Raw genomic sequence first — 20,014 nt, 5'->3', positions numbered from 1 at the left:
CTTGGCTTATGAAATGAACATCACAAGACCTCTATAAATTGCAGCAAGCTGATCTTCATCTATACACAACACATTGCATTAAAAAAGATCAAAGATCTTAAAGCTTTCAAGAAGCAACATCCATTAAATCTTCATACTTTCTACAAATCCTACATTAGATCTTTTTTAATCTTTTGAGAAAGTATTTAGAATCAACCACTCTCTTATCACACTGTAATTTCCACGTGAGGTACACTTGGAAATATTTGAAATCTGATTGTAAGCTTGGTGAAGCTTGAGAATACACAAGTTGTAATCATCCTCGGTCAGAGGTTGATCTGTTTGAACATTAGTGAAATCTCACAAGGGTGTGAGGACTGGAAGTAGCCATCTTTGGGTGAACCAGTATAAAAACAGTGTGTGTCAATCTTATATTGCTTCTTAACTCTTTAACTCGTTTTGAATTTGAAAGTTTTGAAAACCCATCATCGGGCTTGCCATCCTCAGCAAGAGGATAGTTTTTAAAACACTTGAAAATTATTTTTAAAACAGCAAAATCCCTATTCAACCCCCCTTCTAGTGATATTTAGCTACATCACATCTAATACTATTACAGGTATTTGCGCTTGCTTTCTTGGTTTGATTTATTTCCTGATTTCATGGTTTGTTGCTTTATTGATTTATGAATATCTTATTGTATATGTGCAGGCGTGGGTGTATGAGCATTTTCCAGCATTATGTGCGAATTGTTGTAGACTATCTCAGATTTATGATGAGGACTATCCGAGAGCACTTAGATGGAAGCCAAAACGGGATAAAGGTTTGGTTATTCCATTTAGGAAAGCACTGGACAAGATTGATGTTGATGGCATATGTTGGACACCCTACAGAGAGTATAGACCGAAGCGACCATTTGAGGTTGTTTCATTATTCAGATGGTGGATACGCTGGGGTCCCAAGATGTATGCTCACTTGCCAGATAGGGTATTGCGTCAATATGGACATGTCCAAACCATCCCTGGTTCACCTTTGGAGATAGTAGGTCAGATGACCACACCAGAGGAAATGGACATATTTTATGAAAGTCCACAATTTGGTTAGGCTTGAAGTTGAAGATGGGCAACTAATGGGCAATACAAGTGAAGCTACTCAAAATGTTAATGATTTGGTTAGGCTTGAAGTTGTTGATGTTGATAATATGGATGATGATGAAGATGATGAGGAAGACGAATGAAGTCTGTTCTAGTTGTGCATGATTTTATACATTATGTTTTTCTTATACTTTTAGATTTGTCTATGTTTTTCTTATACTTTTAGATTTGTCTATGTTTTTTGAATTTTGTCCAAGTTACTCATTTATGATTTTGTGTTAGAGAAGCAATGGCTCGAAGAAGAAAGTTAAATATTCGACATTGAGCAAGTGATAATGAAGGAATTCAGTCTACTTCTAATAATACAAACTCAACCAATGTAGAAGGAAGTAATGTTGCAGAAACTCGTTCTAGTCCTTGTCATGGAGAAGGTGTCATACATGAGTCTATAGAATCTCACTCAATTCCCTCTGATATAGAAGTTGAAGAAGAACAAATTGAAAAAGGTATTAATTATATATTCTTTGTTTTGAAGTTTTATTTATATTATTTTTATTATGACTTATATGCACACATAATGTTATTGTCCTTTTGTTTTGTTTGTAGAAGTAGAGCCTAAACGGGCTAGAGGTCCTACAAAAATGTTAGATGTATGGGAAATGGAACATGGTGATTTAATAATCGTTAATTTGGACAAATATGGTCGACCCATTGGTGAGGAAGGGACAACTCTAACTCGTTTCATTGGTAGCGTAGCTAGAAGGTATCAATATGCTCCTATCAACTACAAGTCATGGAAAGTTATGCCAAATGATTACAAAGAAGAAATGTTGAAATTAATAGAGGTATTATGATTATTCATTTAACTAATATAACATTTTTTTAAGAAGTCAATTGAGATGTACAATTAACATGTTTTTTAGTTTTTGTGCTCTAACATGTTTGATGTACAATGATGATGTTAGGAATATTTGATGGATTAACAATTTATAATTATACTTATAGTTTAAGAATATAGATGTTTAGCACACTCAAACTACATCATAACATGTTGATAACTGTAAGAATATATTTAACTAATATAACATGTTTCTTTAACATCTCTTATTGTGTAGAGTAAATTTGAGTTTGTTCCTCCAATAAATGACTTAACAAGAGAAATGTTAAAATCTGAGCTGAATGAGAAATGGAGGCAATGGAAGGGTGATCTAAAGTCAATGGCATATGACCCTACTAAAACAGAAGAAGAAGTTGCATCTCTTGTACCAGATGATAGGGTTGACCCAAATCAATATCGTGGTTTGGTTCATCATTGGTTTTCTGATGAAGGACAAGTAAGTCGTATATATTATGAGTAATATATTAATGAGTTTATTATTTAGACTAATATTTTATTTCAATTGCAGAAAATAAGTAAAATTAATAGGCAAAATCGGGCTAAATTTGAAGATGTTCATTGTATGGGTTCAAAAAGTCTCCCAAAGTTTATTGATGAGAAGGTTTATTTCTATTTCTATTTTTATGGCGGCTTTAATTATTAACAATGAAATGCATTTAACTTATTTATTTGGTTGTAGATAAAAAAGGGCAAAGGAGTGTTGCCTGGACGTAAAGAGATTTACATTGATACCCGCACTCGTAAAGATGGAACAATGGTCAATAAAAAGGCTGCAAGATTGATTGTAAGTTTTGATAATAATTAAACGGTACCAATATATAAAGTGTGTATAAATTAAGTTTGACAAAGTGCTTAATTTTATTTTCAAATGTATGATGATTGTATTGGATTTTTACTTGACCTTTTAGGAGATTTTGTATTTGTTAGCCTATAAACTTAAAGAGATTTACATTGATACCCGCACTCGTAAAGATGGAACAATTGTCAATAAAAAGGCTGGAAGATTGATTGTAAGTTTTGATAATAATTAAACGGTACCAATATATAAAGTGTGTATAAATTAAGTTTGACAAAGTGCTGAATTTTATTTTCAAATGTATGATGATTGTATTGGATTTTTACTTGACCTTTTAGGAGATTTTGTATTTGTTAGCCTATATGCAATGTTGAAGTTTTTTAATTGGATCTTATTGTAGTACTACATGCTTTGAATGTCAATTTCAATTTGGTATTTTCAATCATTAATAATTTTTATTTTATTTTTTAGGAAGAACTAAAAAAACATAATATTGAGGCTAGAACTTCTCAATCAACCCAAGACACACAAGATTCTATGTCTTGGAAGGATGACATATTTTATCAAGTACAAGGACCTGATAAAAACGGACGTGTGCGATGTTTGGGCAAGATTCCTCATTCTAAAAAATCGAAGGTTTGTGCATCTGAAAATGAAGAGTTGCGCGAAAGAGTTAAGAATATGGAAAACTTGTTAGCAAATGTGATGACTTTAATTCAAAATCGATTTTCTGGAGCAGATGTTAATGATATAATACAAGCTGCAAGACAGGTATATCATAAGTTATTAATCTTATCCAACTAACTTCATAAGTTCCATAATCGTATTTTTCATAAGTAATATTTGCGATGTTTGGGCAAGATTCCTCATTCTAAAAAATTGAAGGTTTGTGCATCTGAAAATGAAGAGTTGCGAAAAAGTGTTAAGAATATGGAAAACTTATTAGCAAATGTGATGACTTTAATTCAAAATCGATTTTCTGGAGCAGATGTTAATATATAATACAAGCTGCAAGACAGGTATATCATAAGTTATTAATCTTATCCAACTAACTTCATAAGTTCCATAATTGTATTTTTCATAAGTAATATTTTCTATTTTTTGTGATAGGTTCCTGATGCTACTAGTGCTCAAAACCATTTGAATTCACTTAGTCCAAACAACAACGAAATAATGAAAATGGTAATTAGATAGTATTAGTTAATTTTAATTAAAATCATTAACATTTTCTCTATTTTATTAGTAATATTTTTATGTGGAATCGTGTATTTATTCATTTGTTATTTTATTGATTGTAGGTGAAGATTAAAAGCTAATTTGTTGTTGAAGATGGAATATTGGCAATTTAGTGGACTCTATTTCTTAATATTTTTTGAGATTGTTATGTATGACACAAGATGTCTATTTTAAATGTCTATTTTTTGAGGTTAAGGGTTTTGTTTTATCGTTGTAAGACTTTTATATTAATTTTTAATATATACAATGAACACCTTTTATTTTATTTTGAGTCTTAGATATATATATTTCATTGTATATTTATATTTGGTTAATTTTATAAAATAAATTTTAAATTATTATATAATTTTTGTTGATAACAAAAAATTAATATTTATAATAAATTAATTACTCTTAAAACTTATACCAACAGAAAAAGGTTGTCACTTAAATGTATAACAACAGAATCAAAACCGTAGGTATAATTTTTATAAATTATGGCTAAAGTATATACCAACAATGAAATATCCGTAGGTAAAATCAAATGTTTACCGCAACAGAAAAAATTCAGTCACTATACCCTATAGCCACGGGGAAAATCCGTAGGCATTGGGCAATTATATACCACGAAAAAAAAACCCGTCGGTATAGGTAATTTTGCCTATCCCTACGGTTTTTATACGTTTACCTACAGATTTTCACTGTCGCTAAACGTTCAATTTCTTATAGTGTGATGTGGATTGATTGCAAATAAGTTCATTGTTTGGGCAAAAAGAATGTTTAAGTTGGATTTCCAAAAGGCCTATAATACCATCAGTTGGAACTTCATTAATCGTATGTTAGACCATATCAGCTTTGGGGGTACATGGATGAGATGGGTGCAAAAGTTCTTGTCTTCGACAACTACCTCTCTCTTGCTAAATGGTTCTCCAACATCATTGTTCTTCATGGAATGAAGACTAAGACAAGAATATCTGATGTCAATGTTCCTTTTTGTGTTTGCGGTGGAGGAATTTAATGTTTTAATGAGGAAGCCAATTGATCTCAATATTTTCCAAGTGTGCAAGTGGGAAGAAGATACGTGGTTGTGTTCCACCTTAAATTTGCATATTGTACGTTTAGATTTTGCTCGAATAACACGATGTGTGTTAAAAGTGGTACTCAATTAAGAAGCCAAACTATTTTGGGTAGTTAAATTAGTTAGTTGTAACTACTAGAGTTAGTTAGTTAGTTACTCCAAAACTGTAAGCTAACTATATATAAAAGCAAAACTAACAAAACAGAGGGACAGAGGTTCAATATAGATAACAAGCTATAGATTTACTAAATGCACAAAATCTGGCAGCATAGAAAATCTATCATTGTAAATATTGTCATATCATAACTAGTGATAATTCAAGTTGGATACAGTCCCCCAGACATAAGAGTTAATCTCATAACTGGGTTAACAAGTGTGTGTGTTTATTTTAGCATTACATGTTTTAAATTATGCTTAAAACTGATCATTCTTCGTTTCAGTCAAAAAACGGAGAACGTTCTTGACATTGATCTAATCAATATTCGTTTTATCAGTTTTTTTTATCAATATGTGTTTTTTCTGTATAAAACCAAGAATAGTCTGTAACCAAGAAAGGGAAGCTAGCCCCTCGAGCCAAGAAATGGTATTTTGTTGGATATCCAAGTGGTGTAAAAGGTTATAGGATATGGTGTCCTGAAAATAGTAAATGTATCATCAGCAAGGATGTTAAGTTTTATGAGCTTGAGCTATATAAGCCTGTAAACAATGCTGCGAATAAAGGCTCACATCAAATTGAAGATGAGAGGATTGATCTTGAGGTGGAGAAAGATGAAGAAAACCGGAGAACGTTCTTGGAACAACAACAGATTCAACAAGACAGAACTGAGAGGTTTGATCTTGAGGTGGAGAAAATTGCAGATAAACGGAGAATGTTCTTGACTTCAGCCATAGAAAAGGTGAAAGATCAACAGAAGTCAAGAACGTTCTTGACTTCTGAACATCAACAGGCACAATAATCCAAGATTGATGCAAACCCAATAGAACATGCTATGTTCCCAAAGCATGAATCATATTATTATAACCTCATCAGTGATAGAGAAAGAAGAATATCAAAACCCATTCTAAGATATGGTTATGCAGACATGATCAGTTATGCATTACATGTTGTTGAAGAGATTATACAAAAGGATCCCATGAACTACAATGAAGCTGTCAAGTATCAAAACAAAGAAAATTTGATTTTAGCTATGACTGAGGAGCTGAAATCATTGGAGAAGAACAACACTTGGGAACTCATACCCAAGCTAGCCAACTTCAGAATTGTAGGCAACAAATGGATCTTCAAGAGGAAGGAGGGAATTCCAGGAGTTGAACTACCTAGGTTCAAAGCACTACAAGTAGCAAAGGGATTCACTCAAAGGGAAGGTGTAGACTATAATGAAATATTTTCTCCTGTAGTAAATCATGCATTTATAAGGATAATTCTAGCCATGGTAGCACACTTTGACATGGAATTAGAGCAGATGGATGTCAAAACAATATTTCTCCATGGTGATCTAAATGAAACAATCTTAATGCAAGAGATCACTCTATGGGCTAAAACAATCACAAAGGCAATGGTACTTAAGGTTTGATTCATTCATACTCTGTCAAAGTTATGCTATAAGTAATTTTGATAGTCGTGTGTACTATAAACAAGTATCATCAATCACATACATTTACTTGTTGCTATATGTAAATGACATGCTAATAGCATCTAAAAATATGAAAGAAATAGAAAAATTGAAGGGTCAACTGAAGAAAGAATTCGAGATGGAGGACTTGGGGCCATCCAAGAGGATCACAGGAATGGAAATCATCAGAATCAGAGAGCAAGGGAAATTGATAATTTCCCAAGAAAGCTACATTAGAAAGGTTCTAAATAGATTCCATATGTGTGAATCAAAGGTAATGAGCTCTCCACTAGCAGCTCATTTCAAGCTTTCTTCAGCATGTCACCAAACACAAATCTGGAAGCAGAAGACATGAAGAATATATCATATGCAAGTGCAATAGGAAGTATCATGTATGTTATGATCTGCTCAAGGCCATATATTACTCATGATGTAAGTGTCACGAGCAGATTTATGGGAAACCCATGAATGAGTCATTGGCAAATTGTCAAATGGATTCTAAGGTACCTAAATGGGAAGTCAAAGCATGTGTTTGAAATACAGAAAAAGTTCAGAAACATCAAAACCAGTTCAAGGAATTGTAGACTCTTGATTTTGCTGGAGATTTAGATAGAAAAAGGTCTCTTATAGGACATGTGGTCACAATGTTTAACAACACAGTCAATCGGAAAGCTAATCTTCAACATAATGACATTATCAACAATAGAAGCAGAAAATGTTGCTCTTGCTGAAGCTATGAAAGAAGGAATTTGGTTGAGAGGATTAACCATTGAAATTGGTGTTAAACAAGAGTCGGTTTGCATAAATTGTGACAGCCAAAATGCCATTCATTTGAGTAAAAGTCAAATGCATCAGGAAATAACCAAGCATATAGACATCAGGTTGCATTTCATCATGGATGTCATTGAAAGGGGTGAGATAAATGTGGTAAAGGTGCACACAAGTGACAACCCAGCTGATATGTTTACAAAACATGTCACACTTAGCAAGTTCAGGCACTGTTTGAATTTGCTTAATATCAATTCCAGAAACTGATATCAAGGACAAAGATGATCTGATTTGAAGAATCACAAGTTGAAGCTTCTCATTTGGTACCAAGGTGTAAAATTTTTAAAAGTGGTACTCAATTAAGAAGCCAAACTGTTTTGGGTAGTTAAATTAGTTAGTTGTAACTACTTGTAACTACTTTAGTTATTTAGTTTGTTACTCCAAAACTGTAAACTAAATGTATGTAAAAGCAAGGCTTACAAAATAGAGGGAAAAAGATTGAATATAGATAACAAGTTGCAGATTTACTAAGTGCAGAAAATTTGACAACATAGAAAAATCTATCATTGTAAACATTTTCATCTCATAATTAGTGATAATTCAAGTCGGATCCAGTCCCCCAGATGTAGGAGTTAATCTCTGAACTGGGTTAACAAGTGTGTGTTCATTTTAACGAATTTTCAAACTTCAAACACTATCTTAACAAAGTAATGGTTTTTCAAACTTCAGACACTATTTTAACAAATCTATTACATCACATTTTGTCAAGTTGACTGTGAAAGTGTGTAATGATTTTTCAAAAACGAATATTTTAAATGGTTACATTTTAATTTTACTAATATACTATACATTTTTCTTTAGTATTTTGTGAGTAGTACCGGAATGAAAGATATTTGGCCACTTGATACAACAAAATTTATATGAATTCTTGAATGTCATGTATTTCATATAAATAACATACCATGTTGAATAATAAAAATTCATTATTAAGTTACTTACTCATCTTTACATTTACTAATTTACTTAATTTATATATGTCATGTACATTATTTTAAAAATTCTTATTTCATCTAATCTAATTATTTAATTTTTTAACAATTATTGTTTTTATTTGTTTAAAATTAAAAGTATTGTTTTATAATATGTTTTTTGGAAAGAAAGAAGATTCTTTGGAGAATTCAAAAATAAGGCATTATATTAAGATTAAAGAGTGGTGTTGGAGTCATGCATTTGATGAGTAACATTGATCGTGTGAAAAAGTAATTTTTAAGTTAGGTTATGATTAGATTTTATTTAATGTCAATAAAATTTATAAAAATTAATATATTTAATGTCTATTTTTGCGCAGGAAGATCAGTTTCCTTGAAACTTGATCTTGAGATGTCCTTTTCTATTTTCTTTCTTCAAAGAGTGTAAGACTGTTTCTTTGACTATGCGAGCTACAACCTTTTCATAAACTTTAAGGACTAGGTTGATTTCAACTTTTAAGAGTGATGTTGACAAGAGAGAGAGAGAGACACCCTCTTTCATAGGACTGCCATCCTCCAGTCCGAGGATCATATTTGCTTTTCACATGTGAAGTCTTTCATTTTTGGCTTGTTTGTTGTTGCCTTTCTGTAACTTGACTTCTTCATATATTCATTCGTGCAAGCACAATAAATGGTCTGATTTTAGCCTTTACACATATTTGATGGGTCGCTTTCAACTTTACTGAACCATCCTCCAACCTAGCACTGTCATCCTCTAGCTAGATCTAGCCATTCTCGTCCTTTTCCTTTGGCCTTCTTATTTTTATTTCAAATGCTTTATTTATTCATTCTTTGATACTAATGTGTATTTCTTTAATGAATAAAAACATTTATTCTGGAGAGGACAAGTTTTGTGCAGATTTGAGACTTCATCCTTTTCACGAGGTCATCCTCAGGAATTTCAATCCTTCAGATTTGTATCAGATTTTTCTCATTTTTGCTTTAATGATTAATAACATGTTTTCTTAAATGAATTCACTCAAAAGCACAAATTAGTTATTAACCACAATCATAATCTCTTAAATAATTTTGTTATCATTAAAATCATTTGAGAGATTTTATCTCAACAGGAATGATGCCTTTGATCAGTCACATTAACAGTGTAAGAAAATAATTTTTAAACTAAATTAGGATTATATTTTATATAATATCAATAAAATTTAGAAAAATTTATATATATATATATATATATATATATATATATATAAATTAATATAAATGCGTTGTGTTTCCGTAGCACGAGTTATGGTGTAACTCCAGTAAATTAGCAATGTTAAGTATTTGATTTAAGCCACACGGAAGTATTTGTGTTAAGTCAAAGTCCGTCTTATTTGCAGTCTGCACGTATTTGCCTTATGCAAGTGCTTATTTAAAAAAACAAGTTACTATCTAAATCAAATATTTTTTTTTTTGTCCGATTTTATTATCTTTTTTATCAAACTCTCAATTGTTAGAATCTCATTTTTTTAATAATTAGTTAGTTTAATTAAAAAAAGAATATATATTACATATAAATAAAATAAAAATATAAAAATAAAATAAATAAATAAATGAAATATAATTTTATTAAATATTAATATATTTACAATAATCATAAATATAAAGATTAGTATATATATATATATATATATATATATTATATATATTATATTGGATAGAGATTAGTATATTTTGTATTCATTAGATTATACAGTTCAAAAAATAATTTTTGCCAAAAAATAAATAATATCATTTTAAAAATATAGAAGATTTTTTAATCAATTATTTTTATAAATAAATCTATTGTTGGAAACAAAGTGAATACCAAATATTTTAAATTAACATCAACATATACCAATTTTGTGGTCCTTTTGTCTAATTGACACGCTTGTCCAAAAAGAAAACTTGGTTGACAAACATTTATAGTTGATATTTTTTTAATTTTTATTTTTTGGTTGAATAAAATTGATGTTTTCTTTAGATTATTGTACAAAATAACTTATATTAAAGTTACTTTTAAAATTAATAGATCTCCGACTTTTATTAATAACTAATTTTTAATGAAAACAATTTTGTAAAATGGTTATTTCATTTAAAATGAATTATAGTAAAAATAGGACCAAATTCCGCATATTAAATAATATTGTTCATCTATTAAATCGATGTAAATTCTAATAAAATATTAAAATTTATTCTTTAAATTTATCTCATGACTAATTAATTGAGTCATTGAAAAAAGTTATATTAAATGAAAGATAGTTAATTGAAAAAATTTATATTAATTTTTGTTTATATTCCACTATAATAAATATGAACTATTTTATTTATATTTTATTCTAAAAGTATACTTATTAATTTATTTATTATTATTTTTAATATATTAGTAAAAATATTAAACAACGGTTAACAAAGAGAGTAATGTCATAAACACTATTGAACATCACTTGAATTGACCACGGTATCTTCCATTAGATACATAAGCACTTAATGAAAAACATTTTTAGTTTAAGTTGTTTGTCAAATAGTTTTCCTTCAAATTAATAAAGCATTTATTAAAAGTATTTGAAGATAGTTAAGACATAAAGAACAATAAATATAAAGGGTATGTTGTAGCTAAATATCACTAGAAGGGGGGGGTTGAATAGGGATTTTGCTGTTAAAAACAATTTTTAAGTGTTTTAAAAATTATCCTCTTGCAGAGGATGGCTAGCTCGAGGATGGGATTTTTAAAACGTTAGATCTAAGCTGAGTAAAAGAGTAGGAGCAGAATATGAGGGACACGCACACAATTTTATACTGGTTCACCCAAAGATGGCTACGTCCAGTCCTCACACCCTTGTGAGATTTCACTAACTTTCAAAACAGATCAATCCTCAACCCGAGGATGATTACAACCGTGTATTATCAACCTTCACCAAGCTTACAATCAATTTCCAAATATTTCCAAGCTTCACTCACTAGGAAATTACAAAGTAGAATGAGAGTGATTGATACTTAATACTTTCTCAAAAGATATACAAAGATATAGTGTAGGATCAAAGAAAGTAATAAGGGAGGATGTGATTTGCTTCTTGAAAGCTTTAAGATGCTTGATCTTTTTATGCAAGTGTGTTGTGTGTCTTCCAATGGAGAGCTTGTATGCATTTTATAGAGATCCAAGCCCTTGATGACCGTTGGAGCTCATTTTCAAAGGATCCAAGGTTTTCATCAAAATTACAGAACTGCCACTCAGCTTGTTAGGCTTAGGCAGAACCATCCTCACGCAGCACATGCTTTGATCTTGACATGTCCTTGCTTTTTCACTTTAATCAGAGTGCAAGGCTGTTTCTGAGCTGCATTTTTCGAAGTCTTTAAGGTCTAGGTTGGCTTCATCTTTTGAGGTGATGTGGACAAGAGAGAAAAAGCCACTTTATGACATAGGACTGTCATACTCAGTCCGAGGATCAGATCTGGCAGCAACATGTGATCTTCCATTTTTGGCTTGTTTCAAGTTGCCTTTTGCTAACTTGACTTCCTTATGCATTAAAACGTGCAAGCCCATTAAATGATCAGATTTTGACATTTGCACATGCTTGATAGGTTGCTTTCACTTTTGCTAGCCTTTTCCTTTACATACTAGATCTAGCCATATTCACCTTTTTCTTTTGACCTTTTGACTCTTGCTTTGAATGCTTTGTTTATTCATGTTTGACATTGTTATACATTTGAATAAACACAATTATTCTGGTGAGAAATCAGATTGTCCAGATCTGGAGTTTTTCAACTTGCAGCAATTTCCATCCTCGCGCTTGCAGCAATTTCCATCCTCACGAGGGTTTTCCATCCTCACGAGGGTTTTCCATCCTCACGAGGGTTTTCCATCCTCACGAGGGTTTTCCATCCTCACGAGGGTTTTCCATCCTCACGAGGGTTTTCCATCCTCACGAGGGTTTTCCATCCTCACGAGGGTTTTCCATCCTCACGAGGGTTTTCCATCCTCACGAGGGTTTTCCATCCTCACGAGGGTTTTCCATCCTCACGAGGGTTTTCCATCCTCACGAGGGTTTTCCATCCTCACGAGGGTTTTCCATCCTCACGAGGGTTTTCCATCCTCAGGCCAGAATTACTTTTTCCTTCTTTTTGCCTTAATGATTAATGACCTATTAACTTAAATGAATACACTCAAGAGCACATGTTAGTCATTAACCACAATCATAATCTCTTAAGTAATTTTGTTATCATTAAAATCATTTGAGAGATTTTGTCTCAACAGTTTCATGCAACCTCCCATCAAAATATACAATGCTTGCTCCATCCAATGCAGATAACAAACTTGATTATGAAATATCTTGGGGTATCAATGGAGGATATCCAAGGTACTTCAAATTGTTATTGTTGTTGTGTTGAATAAGGAGGAGAACTTTTGGTACACATTCTCACAAACACTTTGTAGGACCAACAACATGTTAATCTGATAATATTTTGATTACATGTGTTACAGTGACACATGTTTTTAACCTATAATAAAATGTATTACAGTGACACAGTGACACATGTAAAATGTATTTGCGGATATAAATATTATTACATGTGTCACTGTGTCCATTAATGAACGAGTAGTTAAAATATTTATGTATTTTATCTGCAGATATTTATTCATTGATCTGCTTGATTTTATCCGCAACTACAACCCTTCACCTCCACCTTGACACTTTATAAAAAAATGGATTATTTTAATGGAATTGGTAGGATACTTGAATTCTGATTTGTGCAACATTCAACATGCTTACCTATATATGTCGTAGAAAAAATATTTAGCGTTGCGAAAGAAACTTGATAAGAAACATAAATACTAAAATATCTTATTTTCATGGATTCTTGATTATAACTAACTTGAATGACAATAACAACTACATAGTGTATATTTAATTTCACTGGATACCTTAAAATTAATTCTGAAGTAGTACAACTAATCTTGACATGTTTTAGTAAAATTATTTTAATTTAGAACTTAGATTTGTAATTTTTAACTCCAAACATAATTTTTCATTCAAATTTGGTGAACTTATTGTAATATAAATATATCAAATATAAATAATCTTACATTCTCATTTTTTTATTATAAACAAATTTACAAAATCAATTCAATTTTTGCCGCAACATAACCAAACGCCACGTAACTATTTTGTTGACATTAAGCAGCAAACTTAAAAAAATAAAAAATAAAAAATAAAAACTGTTATCCGTTAAATACCAACCAATTACATCAAAATCCTTATCATCAGCTAAATTTAATGTGAATACTCAAATTGTACTCGGAAATATTATTCAATTATAAATAAAATATCAAATTTGTCATTCATCTACAAAGAAATCACAGTAATTGTCTCAAAATATATATTCAGAAGTCATGGAAAAGCATCAGAGCATCGTCAAGTTTCAACAATGATGATCCCAAGAGTAAGCAAACATTTTGTAGCCGTTTGTACTTCTTCTGCAGTGGCTCCGACGCCGTAATCTTGTCCTTGGGAACATTTAAAATCTGGAACAAGCACCAACAACATTAACTTGAGTACAAAATATCAATCAACTTACAGTGAAACTCAAATGCAGGAACTGTGGTCAATAGATTGAAAGATAAGCGGATCATCATTATGAACGATGTCAAACATTTTGCTTCGACGTGGTACACTAAACTTAGAAACAGCTTTGTTTAACTGAAATAAACAACTTTAGTGTTACTAACCTCTTCATCCTTTTCCTGCTCAAAAGCCATTCTTAGGCTCAAATTTAAGGCAGCATGGTACATCTCATCCAGAACATATTCCCAAAGCAGCGGCTGGTTAACTCTCCACATTAAAAGCTGTGTTTGCTTATTAGATCCCACAACACTGACATTTAATTTCTGCAAGGAAGATTAAGTTACAGAAAGATTAAGTATCAAGTCAAAAATATCAAAGAGTTTATACATATTAAAAAGGATAATTGGTCACCTCCATATGCAAGTAGTTATCCTTCAATAACCTGTTCAGTAACTTTGGAGCTTCCTTTTTCTCAACAAGAGTCGACTCTGCAATCTACACAGAAAAGAGAAGCATTGAAGGCCATAGCAGTAATGTAATATGTTTAAATCGTCTGATTTTTTTTTTTTTCAGTTTAAAAAGAAACAGAGGAATTTGTAATCACTAACATACAATATCAATTGAGAAATCTGTGTAAATGGTTTTTGGCACATGGAGTGTCAATGTGCATGAAGTTAATAGACATCATAATCTAACAGCTTTTGCAAATCCGATTTTGGTCATTTAAATATGTTCGTAGTTTTCTCAAAAAATATCATGCATGAGCTTGTCACTCAATTGATGTGAGTCAAGTCTTTTGGACTTCATTGAGGTACGAAGTCTGATCCACCACTAGGCTATCTTTCACCCTCTCCTACCAAAGTATTTTTACTAACAATTGGAGAGAAAAAACAAAGAAATAACAAAATAATATAGTGCAACTGGAAATTTATTATCATAATCCAGAGTTTATGTTTTAAGACTGACAACCTGTTGAAGACTCAATTTATCCCTGAAAATGAAATATTTCTTCTGTAAATAGAAATATATAAATGGTTGTTGTTACTACCCAACAAAAAATAAACATGAGCGGAAAAAAGCATAATATCGAAGATCATTAAATGATTTAAGTAGTCACTCACTACTTAATCCCCTATATCAACAGGATAAACATGGGTTCGATCACTTTGGTGTCTTCAGAACACATTTCATCCTAAATGTTACAGATCCATAATTAATGATTAAGCTATTTTATAAATTCTTTATTCTTTATAGTATTAGACAATTATAGATGACAATAAGGTGTATTAGACAATTATAGTATTAGACAATTATAGATGACAATAAGGTGTATTAGACAATTATAGTATTAGACAATTATAGATGACAATAAGGTGTATTAGACAATTATAGTATTAGACAATTATAGATGACAATAAGGTGTATTAGACAATTATAGTATTAGACAATTATAGATGACTTTGGTGTCTTCAGAACACATTTCACTTTTGTTTTCTCCGTTTCCAATACAAATCACAATAAGGTGACTTTTTTATATTGATATTAGAAGTATAAATAGGAAATAAAAACAGAACCTTTCTCATATCAAATAGTCCCTAAATTTCCGTTGTCAAATTTCATTTTTATAACACACCAAAAAATAATGAGACTAAGTGAGTCAGTGCAGCTAAATATAACTCAGAAGTAACAAGTTAACTAAACTAGAATCTCAAACTGCCTACATAGAAAAGATCAATAGAGTCCTCTTTGTTTATTGGTAAAATTAATGTTTGACAATTTCATCAACAGTTTATCACCTTATCTGTCGGACAAAACTGTTTCTCCTTTGACAGATGCCTGAACATTCGGTAGGCATCCCTTCCATACCTTTTTAACACAATTGACTCAACCTGCAACACAGCACACAAAAGACACAGCCTTACATGAGTAAACCACGAATGCATATGTGAGAGAGGGAGAGAGAGATATTTATAAATATAACGATAAAAAATAAAAATAAAAAACCTCTTCATTTCGAGCCAAATGAATAATGTGCTTTAAATCTGGAAAGGAAACAAAAGAAGTTCTGAATTACAACATATTAAACGAGCCATAAACCAGAAATAGGTTAGATTTTTTTTTACATAATAATTAACTAAACAAAAGGTGTACAATTTATGCCACAAAAATAGTCTAACATAAAGAAAATAGATATTGGTGTACCAATAGTATATGCAAATGATATCTGACTTGAACAACCCAATTGAACTAGATAAGCCTTAACACGATCCATGGTCATTTGTAGGCCATTTTCAGTCTTTATCACCTCTGTGAAAAGTTGATCCAGCTCTAAGGGAACTGAAACATAGGACAAGATAGTGTAAGCCCCGAGAGTACAATGAGATACTAATAGTGGAGGTCTTTCTTAATAACAGAAGAATAAAACAGAAAACAACCACGAAAAACAAAGGCAAATCTACTAGGGAAACCAAATTAAAAAGGCCATTTGCCTTATAAATCTTTGAAATGCAAAATAGGTAAATGCTTGAGAGCAATCAGAGCAGGGCACAGCACAAGCAATCATCAAATCTTCATAAATTATATGTATTAAAAAAAATTAATTACTATCCATATATTAATCTTCCAATAGACATGAATTCTAACATCATAGGCTTTCAGAATTCATAAAGCAGAACCTAGATCACCTGAGTTTTCTATTTTCACTCTTTTGTCTACATTTCTTGTTGCCTCCAGCATTGCCCTCACGACAGTAGCAGCTCCATCGTCCATTCGTGCTCTTACATTCTCGATCAATAACTAGAAATTGAATATAATGTTTCAAGTCTATTTTTCAAATAATAATATCCATAATGTAAACAGAATGCAAAAAAATTGATCTTGCTCATACAAACACAATAGCTTATAAGTTTAGATCCACAAAAATACTATAATGTTTTACAACTAATATATTAAAAAGAAAACCAATGACACAGAAATAATAATGCATGCCATGTTGAACTCCATCACTTATATAACCAACTCTAGAATATTGCTTCTTGACATAAACCATTTGTATTTTCCATTGCAAATTTTTTAACGGTCGTTGACAACCCTCTCTCAGTTTGTTGAATCATTATAAGTTAGTTATAAAAAGTGGGGAAAAATATAAAACTGGGCAGGAATACCATGAAGTTCAAATAGGAAATTTATAGTAAAACAAACCTTATCCCTAAGATAACGTAAGAACTCCTCAAAATTTACACGCCAGAGAATTAACTGCTCTTTTTCTGCACCAATTTTGTATCCACGTTTAAAATATCATACTTAGGCAAAAAACATATGTGAACTGTAAATCAGTACTAATCTACTAAACATTCACACAGGACAACAATAATCCCACCATTGTTTTCTGCAACATTTATATCAGCTGGCTTTGTTTCTTCATCACTATTACATCCTGTATCTGCTGTGAGTGAAAATCTGATCGCATCCCCAGGCACTGCTGCTTCTATAACACGTTGTATTGTGGTCTCTGGTGCTTTAAAATTCTATAGGATACAAATAATGAAAATAAACGGCATCAACAAAATTCTTATTCATGTTACAATTCTGAACACTATGCTGTGGCATTTCATGACAGCAAAATCTCATTAATTATCTACTTCCTAACACTCATTTTATTTTGATTTTCATTTAGGCAATTGATGAACCATAAGTTTACCTATTACAATCCAAAACAGGAAGCAATAACTGAAGCGTTAACTGTGTACATAACCTGAATTAACTAGTAGTGAACTAATTGCTGGCATGTTCTTAACCTAACCTCTTGTCTACTTGATGTTACCAGAAAAATGAAATCAAACAGGGGCGTTATTAGCTGATATAATTCATTGCTAAAACGTCAAAAGAAATTTAAGAGACTACAGTAAACTCAGTTTTTTTATTAATAACAAAGACAAATCACAAAAAGTAGAGAAGTGAGCATAAGGAATCCCACAAAACAAAAGAACAGAAAAGAAAACAATTAAGTAAAAAAGAGAGACTCAATCCAACATAGCTTCCGAATTCCTCAGCATAATTGTTATTAACTGAAACCCCATAATTAGAAAGGCCCTGTTCTTTATACAAAATAGATATCAAATGCCTGATTTTATCCCAAGTCATGGAACTACATATAGAAATTGACACAAGTGAACAGTTACCTGGTCAGATTTAGCACCACGCTTCTTAGTAATAATTTCTTCTTCAACTATTGTAACCTCAGCAGCTGGGCAGCGTTCAACATATCGAGCCATCAGAAGTTTACAAAGGTTCTCTCGTACAGCGTCTGCAACCACTGCACTATCTGAAAGTGAAAACGCGTGATTTTTTAGCTGAACAAATTTCAGAGGATTCATTATTTTGAAACATATACGTGAGCTGAAGAAGCTTGAAATACAGTACTCTCGGCAAACAATTGTCAGCCAAATAAAACACTTGCCATTTTCTTGACTTGCTCCCTGACTTGCTCGGTCAATCATTTGTTTTAAGGTGAGCCTACCATCGCGGAGCAATCCTTCAAGAACCTTTTCACACTGCAAAACAATTGAAAAAACACTTTCAGCATTTTAATTAAGCCTTATATCAAAAAGTTTACAAGAAAAAGCAAGGATTTAACCAACATGTTTATCAAGTTCCTGCAACACAATCTCCATGAATTTGGGAAATCTCGGTCGATGGAGTATGTTATCAAACAACACCAAATACTGTGTCTTAACTCTCGACTCGTCTACATCGCCACCTGCATTTATAATTATACATAATAATAAAATCATCACCAAGTCACTTTATCCACCAATAATATTTATCAAATCATTATAATGAGCATGATTTCGTCGCAAATACACATAATTATCAAACCATGACATGGCTTCAACACATAGACACCCTAAAAGGACCAAAAATTCCATTAAATATAAATTTATTTTACTCCAACATGTACATTGCAAGTATATAGTTGACAAAAAGGATGATAAAGCATAAGATTAATACTATTTTTTTAACCTTCGCAAATGAATGCTTGAACACAATTGTGTTGAATTAAGACAAGTAATGAGTTTTTAACGTGCTCCTTGGAAAGTTCCGTGAAGCGAATCAACAGTTCCAAAGTGAGGGGTCCTTGACGAAGTAGTGTTTCGCAAACTTTCTGCAGACACGAAAATTCAACAAGGTGTTAATTAAATTGGCGAAAGAGGATAAAAAAGAAGATAGAGAGAAAGTGAGAGATGAATACAGCGACGATTTTTCCGAAGTGGTTGGTGATGAGGTGGACGGCGAACTTGATTCCCCACTGCGAAACCATTTTGATCGGAGAGAGAAGAACGGCGTCGAAGGAGATTGAAGAGAGAAAGGCGCGGGAAAGAAGTTAGGGCTTTTCAGAGTTCGGTGCAACGTTGTGCATAGTGTATTCTAACCCAAAACCAAAATCAACTTTCATATCTTTCATAGCAAAACGGTTAAAGAACAAGTAGGCAGATTAATTGGTCACGGGTTCGAATCCTCTGTTCTTATTTATACATTATTATTATATAAAACATAAAACAGGGCCAAAGCCCAAAAAGAAAATGTGTTGTTTCTGTTGCTTACACACTATTCAAATAAAATAAAAATTATCATAATTTAAATTAAATATTATTATAAATTCTTGAAATATATTATATTATTTCTTTTAATTAAAATTGGTCCAGCTAACTCATAAATTTGGAGGCGTAAAGCAATATTTAATAGTGAAATAATAGTATAAAAATTATAGATTTTACAAAAATATATTAGAAACTTATTGATTACACATATATCACAAGAAAGATTTAATATAGACATCATTTATGATTTTTAAAATAAAATTAAGTTTTAATAGTTTATCAAAATTGTTAGTCAAAAGATTTGGGTAAAAATGTAAATAGAAAAACAAAATAGGTTCAAAATGAATTTTATAAAGATTGGACCAAATGTGAAATTGTGATAAAGTTGTGGACCAATTTGTAAAATTA

The 20,014-nt window shown here is 31.4% G+C and overlaps 3 protein-coding genes across 4 annotated transcripts; 2 read left to right on the top strand and 1 right to left on the bottom strand.

The window, feature by feature from the left end:
- The first annotated feature begins 1,066 nt into the window (after positions 1 to 1,066).
- Positions 1,067 to 2,779, top strand: LOC101509137 (uncharacterized). 2 transcript variants are annotated; one of them, XM_027331731.2, is made up of 6 exons: positions 1,067 to 1,214; positions 1,358 to 1,576; positions 1,677 to 1,915; positions 2,186 to 2,404; positions 2,477 to 2,569; positions 2,648 to 2,779. In XM_027331731.2, the coding sequence occupies exons 3-6, from the start codon at positions 1,712 to 1,714 to the stop codon at positions 2,771 to 2,773; spliced, it is 642 nt and encodes a 213-aa protein (XP_027187532.2). In that variant the 5' UTR covers positions 1,067 to 1,214; positions 1,358 to 1,576; positions 1,677 to 1,711; the 3' UTR covers positions 2,774 to 2,779. The 2 variants fall into 2 exon arrangements, with proteins under 2 accessions (XP_027187532.2, XP_073221973.1); XM_073365872.1 differs by having other exon boundaries at positions 1,353 to 1,576.
- A 480-nt stretch (positions 2,780 to 3,259) lies between these two features.
- LOC140919873 (uncharacterized) lies at positions 3,260 to 4,265 on the top strand. The gene is made up of 3 exons (XM_073366713.1): positions 3,260 to 3,535; positions 3,875 to 3,946; positions 4,063 to 4,265. Exons 1-3 carry the CDS (start codon positions 3,302 to 3,304, stop codon positions 4,078 to 4,080), a joined length of 324 nt encoding a protein of 107 aa, XP_073222814.1. The 5' UTR covers positions 3,260 to 3,301; the 3' UTR covers positions 4,081 to 4,265.
- Positions 4,266 to 13,647: 9,382 nt separating this feature from the next.
- On the bottom strand, positions 13,648 to 19,465 carry LOC101502923 (uncharacterized). The gene is made up of 13 exons (XM_073365709.1): positions 19,258 to 19,465; positions 19,029 to 19,170; positions 18,647 to 18,765; positions 18,188 to 18,559; positions 17,386 to 17,533; positions 17,208 to 17,272; positions 16,691 to 16,802; positions 16,209 to 16,343; positions 16,011 to 16,048; positions 15,803 to 15,895; positions 14,418 to 14,501; positions 14,171 to 14,329; positions 13,648 to 13,966 (listed from the first exon to the last, which is right to left on the bottom strand). The coding sequence occupies exons 1-13, from the start codon at positions 19,324 to 19,326 to the stop codon at positions 13,826 to 13,828; spliced, it is 1,677 nt and encodes a 558-aa protein (XP_073221810.1). The 5' UTR covers positions 19,327 to 19,465; the 3' UTR covers positions 13,648 to 13,825.
- Between the last annotated feature and the right edge of the window lie 549 nt (positions 19,466 to 20,014).

Source organism: Cicer arietinum, chromosome 3 (genome assembly GCF_000331145.2).
Source record: "Cicer arietinum cultivar CDC Frontier isolate Library 1 chromosome 3, Cicar.CDCFrontier_v2.0, whole genome shotgun sequence".
Taxonomy (NCBI): domain Eukaryota; kingdom Viridiplantae; phylum Streptophyta; class Magnoliopsida; order Fabales; family Fabaceae; genus Cicer; species Cicer arietinum.
The sequence above is the reverse complement of the archived record's forward strand: the minus strand, read 5'-3'. Positions and strand labels throughout refer to the sequence as shown.